The sequence below is a fragment of the Henckelia pumila genome, chromosome 2 (assembly GCF_033568475.1).
Source record: "Henckelia pumila isolate YLH828 chromosome 2, ASM3356847v2, whole genome shotgun sequence".
Taxonomy (NCBI): Eukaryota; Viridiplantae; Streptophyta; class Magnoliopsida; order Lamiales; family Gesneriaceae; genus Henckelia; species Henckelia pumila.
This window is the reverse complement of record NC_133121.1, coordinates 91,909,601-91,919,053: the sequence shown is the minus strand read 5'-3', so window position 1 is coordinate 91,919,053 and position 9,453 is coordinate 91,909,601. Positions and strand designations below refer to the sequence as shown.

General features: G+C 35.2%; 1 protein-coding gene across 3 annotated transcripts; it reads right to left on the bottom strand.

Moving 5' to 3' along the window:
• Positions 1-635: 635 nt before the first annotated feature.
• LOC140879615 (autophagy-related protein 18f-like) lies at positions 636-7,968 on the bottom strand. Of its 3 annotated transcripts, XR_012149472.1 has the most exons (9): positions 6,962-7,967; positions 6,184-6,639; positions 5,671-6,099; positions 5,137-5,373; positions 4,199-5,014; positions 3,935-4,101; positions 3,336-3,629; positions 2,606-2,671; positions 636-908 (listed from the first exon to the last, which is right to left on the bottom strand). XR_012149472.1 is itself a non-coding variant. In XM_073283406.1 (8 exons), exons 1-7 carry the CDS (start codon positions 7,169-7,171, stop codon positions 3,338-3,340), a joined length of 2,607 nt encoding a protein of 868 aa, XP_073139507.1. In that variant the 5' UTR covers positions 7,172-7,967; the 3' UTR covers positions 2,489-2,671; positions 3,336-3,337. The 3 variants fall into 3 exon arrangements, 2 of the variants coding, with proteins under 2 accessions (XP_073139507.1, XP_073139509.1); XM_073283406.1 differs by lacking the exon at positions 636-908 and having other exon boundaries at positions 2,489-2,671; XM_073283408.1 differs by lacking the exons at positions 636-908; positions 2,606-2,671 and having other exon boundaries at positions 3,508-3,646; positions 6,962-7,968.
• Positions 7,969-9,453: the final 1,485 nt, after the last annotated feature.

Here is a 9,453-nt window from a genome sequence, read left to right as displayed (position 1 = left end):
TGAGGAGATGATGAACAATTTTAAGTATTCAATGATCCAAGTCTTTGAGATGTCTGATTTAGGAAAAAATGAAGTTCTTTCTTGGAATTGAGGTATCACAACAGCCCGATGGTATTTTCATTTGTCAAATAAAATACACAGTAGAGGTTGGAATGATTTGGAATGTTGGATAGTCATATATGCAGTCGATAGCCCAATTGCTCCGAGATATAAGTTAAGTTAAGGATGAATCTGGAATTGCAATAGATGAATTGTACTACAAGCAAATGGTAGGGAGTCTCATGTATCGTATGGCAACTCGACCAGACATAATTGATAGTGTAAGCCTGGTCAGTAGGTACATGGCCAAGCCTACACAAATTCATTTACAAGCTAGCTACCAGAAGGATATTAAGGTACTTGAAGGGTACCTTCGATTATGGAATCATGTACAAGAAAGGAAGCTCAAAGGACTTGATTGCCTACATAGATAGTGATTATGCCGGTGACTTGGATGATCGGAGAAGAAATTCTGGCTATGTTTTCCTTTTAAGTTCTGGAGCAGTATGTTGGCTTTCCAAGAAACAACCAATTGTTACATTGTCACCCACGGAGGTAGAGTTTGTGGCAACAACATAGTGTGGAAGTCAAGTAATATGTATGAGAAGAGTTTTGGAACAACTTGGACATGCTCAGAAGAAACGTACCATAGTCATGTGCGACAACAGCTCCACAATTAAATTTTCAAAGAATCATGTGATGCATGGAAGAACCAAACACATTGATGTACATTTTCATTTCTTGAGAGAGCTTGCCAATAATGGAACCATTGAGTTGTTACACTGTGGAACAGAGGATCAGATCGTAGATGTAATGACAAATTCGTTAAAGTTGGATGCCTTCCAAAAGCTGAGAAGTCATATGGGGATCTGCAAGGCAACAGAACTAAACTCAGTTAGTTTAGGGGAGGGATAGAAATGATAATTTCTGTTTATTTTAGGTGCTGACTTAGTCATGTTTACTTATTCCATGTTTCTGTTAATAAATCCCTACTTTATAGGATGAGTTGGCACATGTTTAACATTCCTTTTGCTTTCTGTTGTAAGGCTAGCTATATATAAAGCCAAGTTTGTTTAATAAACGTGAATTCATTCCTTCAAATACAGAAAATTTGTTTCTTTATGGCATCTCAACATAATGCAATAGAAACAATGCACATCAAAGAGCAATCCACGGAGTTTGTTGTGTGTATAGGCGATGACAGATCCAATGAGGATGCATTTGAGACTATAAAAAGCTCGGTTACAAAACGCCAACCGAGTATTGTCTGCACCATTGGCCAGAAATTCAGCAACGCAAAATATTATCTAGACGATACCTTTCAAGTCATCAAAATGTTTCAGAGACGTTCAACTGCCGCATCAATACAAATATCCGATGTAGTTTGAAGCCGGAACAGTGGATGTATAGAGCGTTCTTGAAGATGGAATCGAAACGTAAATTTCTATGTTTTAGATTTTATTACGAAAATTTTTTATATTTTAAATTTTATAATTTGATTCTACATTAAAGGAGGAAAAAAAGGAAAAGAGAAACTTTGAATTTTTTTGCTTTCAACACTTTAAAATGTTTAAATTAGAATTTGTATGTTCTGGATTTCAAATATTTAATTGTGCATTCTATGAAAAAATGAAAAATAAAAATGAATCAATATCAAATAAAAATGAAAAATAAATAAATAAATAAATCTCTCAATCGCAAAACAGAGGAACAAAAAAATAGGTTAAAAAAATTCGCAATTAACAGTTTTTTTACAAAATAATTGTCTACTTTCTTAATTATTTATAACTAAAAAATCATTTCTCTAAAATCGTGGTCAAAACACATTTTTAACTGTAAAAACATTGGTTCAAACTCATTTATTTATGAGCAATGCTACATGTACAACCAAATTTATACAACAATTTTTACACCACAAAAAATTCAATACAAAATTTTAATTTATCAAATCTCACGATACATTAAATGCAAAATCTCACGATATCATATCAAAATCTCACGAGATAATAGCAAAATATCACGACATAATTGTTGTGAATATCGTTGTACGATATATTGCTTGTACCTCTAGCATTATTCTTTATTTTTTACACAAGTTTTAAAACCTTTTACAATTTTTTTAAAAAATACTTTTATAAAAAAAAATTCAAGTATAAGTCCAAACCTAAATCTTACATCCCAACCTGATTAATTGAATTAAGAAAGCACTATGAATTTACCCAAAATAAATGTTACAAAAATAAATAGAGTATGCAGATAGTTTTCGGCATCCATTCGCAAATTTCCAATATCTATCACGCAAATTTCCATTCAGTCAAAGAAAGGTCTCAATGCAACATCAGAAATAGAGATAATTAGTGTAAGATGCTCATATTATTTAAATAAATATATTTGTTTAAGTGAATCTTATATATATATATATATATATATATATATATATATATATATATATATTCATGTATCTTATTTACAGAATTTCAGAGAAAAGAACCAACAAACAAACTAATGCACACTAAACTAATGGACACTATCAAATCATAGTTCAAAACCTTAAAGTTTCACTCACATCTTTCTCTATAAATTCTTCCAAAGAACGACCGACCCTCCAAGAGAATAAAATAATATGTTCAACCTGTGAAGACATAAAAGACTGGGCATTACTCCATTGAACATGGAAAAAGAAGATATCGACAAAAAATTTGGGTGTGCATGTCTAGTAATTATAAGTGACTGATGAAAAACCCGAGAACATGATTTCAGTAAATTTACATTTCCTCCCCACTGACGAAGGATATCCTTTATAGTAAGATTTCTTCCCCTTGGAGGAAAGGTTCCTATTCAGTCTACTCCCTTCTCCAAAGGCACCGATTTTCTAAAGTTGGCCATGGCACAGGGTGCTAAACATAAGAACAAGTAATATTAAGGTAATGAAAGTTTGATTAATTCGTCTTTTACCCACATTTTATAACCAAGAATCAGCAGGGAGGTATAGTAGGTTATTAACTAATGAAACAATTCCATTGCCAACAACCTTTCTGCCAATCCAATAAGTAACAAACTCAATAGTGGTTTTTTTAAGAGTGAATATGCATAAATACACAACATATCTAAGCGACTAGAAGTGTGTCCACCATAAGCAGTACCAGCATAAGAATATCGTTTTTACTTACTTCCACAAAATGCATGCAAAATAGTGTTCAGATTTTATCAAATTAAAACTGTGTACAATCAAAATCACTAAGAAATCAAGAGAATCATCATGGAGATGTTTGAATCAGGAACCCTAGAGGAATTACCTTTAGTCAAACTCATCATGCTCTCGACTTGACTTTACAAATTTCTCTTTAATATTTACAGTATCAAGCTCAGTCTTTGCTATTGGGCTGCTGTTAGTATTTACAAAGCCCATGCTTGTATCAGTGAACAAGTGAGGACCAAAGGGCCCTGCTTCATCAGTGCCATTGTTCGATTGATTCATAAAATGCTGGCCATTGGGAATGGATTCAAGAGAACAAGAACCCTGGTTGCAGGAAAGTTTTCCATCCTCGGAGGCCTCAAGTCCCTGATAGTGCAATTGTCCATTGTTGCCACTATTCATCAGAGGAATCTTGGATGATTAGAAACATTAATTGTAAGATCAATCTAACACTATTCATAAAAAATATAAATTACAGTAAAGAAGCAACAAAATGATTTACACAAAAAACAAAGTGGACATGCTAAAAGAAAAAAAAGAATCAAATTGTAACAAAATACACTTCCAACCACAAACAAGTTCCCCAAGTGGTAATGGAATCAACTAAATTCACATGACAAAAAGAACACATGTCCAAATACTAGTGACCACTATAATATATTCTCACCCAGAAAATGTTTGACAAACATCTCAACATACCTCCCATGTCGAATTTTGGGAGCTTGAAGATAATCGAAAATAGGAACCAAGTTTTTTGACCTTGCTTCAATAACACGAGTGGGAAATTTTTCAAGCTCCATTTCTCCACCGCAAGTACTTTCTTCGTCCACGTTATAGCCATTAGCCAGGATTGACTGAAAATTTATCTGTACAAGGAAGTATAATAAAAGCAAATAAGTCACCAAATGATTTTTCAGAAATGCAGTCACAAGAATTCTCGAACTCCAATAGATAATTAAATACCTCAGATCTTCCCCACAATGAATTTTGGCTCTGATGCATCTGGAGCTCGGCTTCAGATATATACATATGGTGTGGATTCCTTTCTTCAGTGGCAAACCTACCTGTGACATTAGAAAGTATACTGTTTTCTTGTCTCATTCTTTCTGGGTATACTTTACTGCTACTTGAATTTCCATTTTCACCATATAAGTCAAAATTATCTTCTCGGTCCTTCCAATTCTGCTTTTGACAAATATTCCACTTTTGGATTGCATCAACAACTAATTTTGTATCACCGTCAAGATCAGATTCACAAGTGACATTTGATCCAAGTAAAGTCGTCATACCACTAAAAGCAGGAGAAAGTTGAAGTGCATATTGTATCATGGAACCAGAAGGAGAGAAAACAAGCAGATAATAACACTTCTTCATTGAACTCGCATCTATACATGTATTAATGCCTTTGCAGTTGTGGAAGGCTGATGCAATTGTTCGTGAGAGAGAGCTCACCCATCCAGTTGCAGCGGCAGCGGCACCACTAACAGTGCTTCTCCAACCATTATTTCCATTCCGTATCCGGCTAACAGCGGAAAGTGTAACCGGAGATCCAGACACACATAAGCTCTGCGGAGTTAGCACCTGCAATCCTGAATTTTGCGATTCATGAACTGCAGGCATTGCCATCGGGATGGATGCAGTATTTCTGGCACTAAGACAAGCATCAGAAGGTACATCACAATTTCCTGAAGGTGATATAGAAAAAAGGTGGCTCGTCCCTCTTGACGAACTGATCATAATCCATTGGCTATCCATACTAAAACTTATGTCTTGTATAACCTGAAATACACAAACAAACAACAGATCTAAATCAATAATGGACGGAAGAAAGTTGTAATCTTATAACTAATTTCTCACGGACAATGTACTCATGTAGAAAACAAAAAACAATGAAACCTTACAGCATTGGTAAAACCACGCTGCAGTATGTAAAGATGGACATAAGATGATTCATGTGCACATCTTGATGAACCTCCAGACAGTCCAGGCAGTATCCGAAACACATTTATGTTGTGCCCCTGAACTGAAGCTGTCACTAAAAGAGTGCCACTGGGATCAAAGCACAGTGATAAAATAGGACTCTTATGAGCCCTAAACTGCGCTATCACAGTTTTGCTGACTATATCTCTGACAATCACCTGATTAACATAGTGACAAAATGAGATCCGACAAACATTATTAAACTAAAAGTGTATAGATGTAAAAAACAGACAAGAGGACACAAAGATCCTCAAACCATTCAAGACAGTAAAAACTCATAGAACAAATCAATTCCAAGCTTTACAAGATTAAATGATATGAATTATAAGACAAAAAATACCATTATCCCATTAAAGTTTTATCAAGGAATAAATTTCCAGTATAATAAAACATAGATATATTGGGTCAACAATTCGCAAAACGGTTCACTGCGCGTCTGATGAAATACAGCATACCATGCCAATGTTGTCGGCATCTGGCATTTGTCCATTTGCAACACCTTGTAACTTCAATCTAGAAGCCCCTGATTGGCCATTGTTGCCTTCAGATAACAGTTCAGAATAGTATCTTGAAAGCTTCTTATAACCCATGTCCCCCAAAGTAAAAAAACCAGTAGCAAGCTGCTTGCTCGACTCTTTTGCATAATGTGCAACGAGGCTTCCATTTGAAGAAGAATTAGGGAAAGTAGCTGAGGGAGCAAGTTTTTGCGGACTCACGCGACCAGTTTCTGAAATAGCAACTTGACTCCCACTATAAGCCATCCACCGAGGACCCACTGCAAGGGGCCCCAAGCCTATATTTCCAACTCCATAATTCCCAATAATAACCGGATTTGTAAGGATCGTATACTCTCTCTCTAAGGTAGCAGCGTCAAAGCAATGTATCTGCAATATAAGTGAATTATGGTCCAAAAAAACTTGCAGCTGAATAAACCATGCCCTCAACAATATAGATATAGGACAACATACCTGACTCCACTGTAAAACGGCAACCACTCGAGAGCTGCATCGCACTAAATGAACAATCGATCTAAACCTTAATAGATGCACATATGATTGAGATCTCAAGGAATAAAACCAAACTACAGTTGGCACAGAACTATCATTAAGCTGCCCATGGACGGACCCATTAAAATGAGTAACTGATCCCTCCTGAACACTGTTACCACCAGAAAAGGATCCATCGGCACAAACAATCAGCAGTGGGCGGCTTTCCGCAAACTTATCCATAGATTGCTTTGATGCCACTGGTTTGGGTACCATTTGCATGAATGAAACAGGGCCATCATTCCTGGAGACTAGGCTTTGTACATTGTCTCCTACTTCGACATCCCAAACCTGGAAGCCATAGTTGTACCCTAGCAAAAGCACTTTCCTGGTCACACCTCTTTCAAGTTCTATTTTGTCAAAGCCAGCCCAGGATACCTTCAATAGAAGGACAGATAATACCCATGAGTCAGCGAAACCAAAAAGTTCCACAAAAATTTTAAACCAAGTAACATTCACTGAGAGGCAAAAAAATCATAGGAAACAAGTACTAACATAGGCTACATAAATAATAGATATTATAGTCATAAGTTTATGATAGAAGGCTATAGAAGTATTATTTTGGTTCCTGTTTCCCAATTACGTTTAACCAGTAAGTCACGTATTCAATTCAACATCCATAATGCAATGAAACATGAAATGTGCACATATTACATCATTGATTCAATATCACAATTGATGGGAACATGAGGTGTTTCACCTGCTCAGTGTTTGTCTCAATATCCCTTTCTGCAACAGCAGATGCAGCAGACATAACAGTGGATGCCACGGTCGATGCACCCGAAGAAACAATCCTCAGGTAACTTGAAATATATTTAAACGAGTTGGGAATAATCCCATTATTCCCTTTTCCCTGACGTGGCACGACTGCTCCAACATCGCCGCCACTTCTCTGAATATCATTCCTCATTCCAAAACCAGAAAGATATACAACAATAATCAAACCGACAGAAGCGCCACATCACCCTGATCCGATCAGCCTTCTGGCTTCTCCAACGAACATAACCCCATGAAAATTTACCCCTCCAACTGTAATAAAATTTAATATCCAACTAAATCAAAGCTTCCAAGTTGCATGTGCTTGCAACCTTAGCTTCCAACTCAAAAGTCATCGATAACCATGTGAATCAAACGGTCTGATCACCCATGCCACCCATGCCACCCTTTCGTCTTCTTTTTTTCCTTGTATATTCCGGTATTTGCGTTTTCACATTAATCACCCCACCACAACAAAAAAAACCACGAATTAAAAAAGGGCAATTTTCTCTAGGTTCGGATTATGTGAATATCATCAACAATAAACACACATCAAAAAAATTCCTCAAAAAAATAAATTTCCTCTGTCGTATGTATTCCCTTTTCGGGTATCTATTTTCCTATCACAAACAAAAGCACAAAACCTAACTTCGAAAGAAGGGCACGCCAAACAAATTAATGAAAAAAATTTACACAAGCTACGATTCTACGAACAAATTAGTATGATACAAAATTTTCATACAAATTGAATCAAGAATCTTAAAAGGGTTTCAATCAAATTAAACTTCTTATTAGGGCTCCGATTATTATACAAACAGATTGATTATATATATATTTCGTATAGAGAGAGAGAATCGGATGTATGTATCGATGTATGTATTGCTTGAGAGAGAGAGAGAGAGAGAGAGAGAGTTGCTTCCGATAAGGTATCGAGGCGGAGAAATATAATGACTACCCATAACATCTCATTGCTTCATTCACTTTTATCATTTTTTTAAAATAAAAAATACAACGAGAGATTATCAATAAAAAATATTCTTATTTTTAACTATTATTATCATAAAACAAACAACACAAAATAATGGCCGTGTTTATATAAAAATAAATAAATAAATATTATATCTATCAGTGTCCGTCCCATCATATCAAATAAGAGGTTATACGTCAGTCTGTTTCAACTTGTCATTTTATCATTATTTATAAACATTAGATCTATCAATGTTCACTCCGTTCTGTAAAATAACAGGTTGTACGTCACCCATTTCAATTCATTATTTATAAATATTAGACACGTCAACGTTCGTCTTGCCAAATGACAGGTCATACATCAAGCCGTTTCAACTCGTTATTTATAAATATTAGACATGTCAACGTCCGCTCTGTCTTGTCAGATGACAAGTTGTACGTCGGCCCCTTCCAACTCATCATTTATAAATAATTAGACCTGTCAATTCCAACCCCATCCTGCCAAATGACAAGTTGTACGTCAACCCATTTCAACTCGTCATTTATAAGCATTAGACATGTCAATGCCCGCCTCGTCCCACCAAATGAGAAATGGCAGGCGTACATTAACCCGTTTCAAATCGTCATTTATAAACATTAGATCTGTCAACGTCCGCTACGTCCTGCCAAATGACAGGTTGTACGTCAGCCCTTTCTAACTCGTCATTTTATAAACACTAGACGTCCAGTTCCATTTTACCAAATGACAGGTCGAACGTCAGTACGTTCCAACTGGTCTATCTGTTTCGCTGAATTGTTTAGTATCTAAAATAAACGCACGTGTACAAAATTATTTGATTTCATCTTTTAGCTTTAAATGTCCATGTATAACTAACAAGCGTGCATGGTTATTTGATATGCAATACGATCCGACGTTATGTTATTTGTTCGTTATTCTAGCAATTTGCCAAACCTATGGGCTTGAGTTTTTACCTGAACATGGATACTGTTTACGTATTTTGGGTCAGTTATCAAGTAAAAATCATCTGTCTGATTATGTTAAGCAAACGTTTGACTGAAATTAAAATATCATAAGATAATTGATCTGCGCGGACCTCTGATGAGAAATACACACCTAAATCCCTTGTGATATTAATTTTTAGAACTTATTTATTTTTGAAAAAAAAAATTGACTTAACTAATCGAAATTCCTTAGTAATATACTATAAATAAAATTATAACTAATTTTTTGAGGAATAATAACTAAAATTTTTTTATTATATGAATAAACAATTATAAACATCGTAAGTCTGATATAAGTGTATTCAACCAGCATCAAACAACACCAACTTGTAGTAATTTGATTGGAAAAAATTTGAGATTTGTAAAAATGCATCAATATTGTTACTGTGGTATCGTAACCAATGATATTATGAAAGCAATAAGTGAAAGCGTGTCATCTTTAAATGAACATTATTAATTTTTACTTTG

Bases quoted from the DNA above. Each gene is read 5' to 3' on its own strand.
- LOC140879615 (XM_073283406.1), bottom strand. From the start codon at position 7,171: ATGAGGAATGATATTCAGAGAAGTGGCGGCGATGTTGGAGCAGTCGTG. The intron at 6,640-6,961 runs GTGAAACACCTC...CTTCTATTGAAG, and splicing joins TTGAGACAAACACTGAGCAG to GTATCCTGGGCTGGCTTTGA. The intron at 6,100-6,183 runs GTATGTTGTCCT...CTTATATTGCAG, and splicing joins CCGTTTTACAGTGGAGTCAG to ATACATTGCTTTGACGCTGC.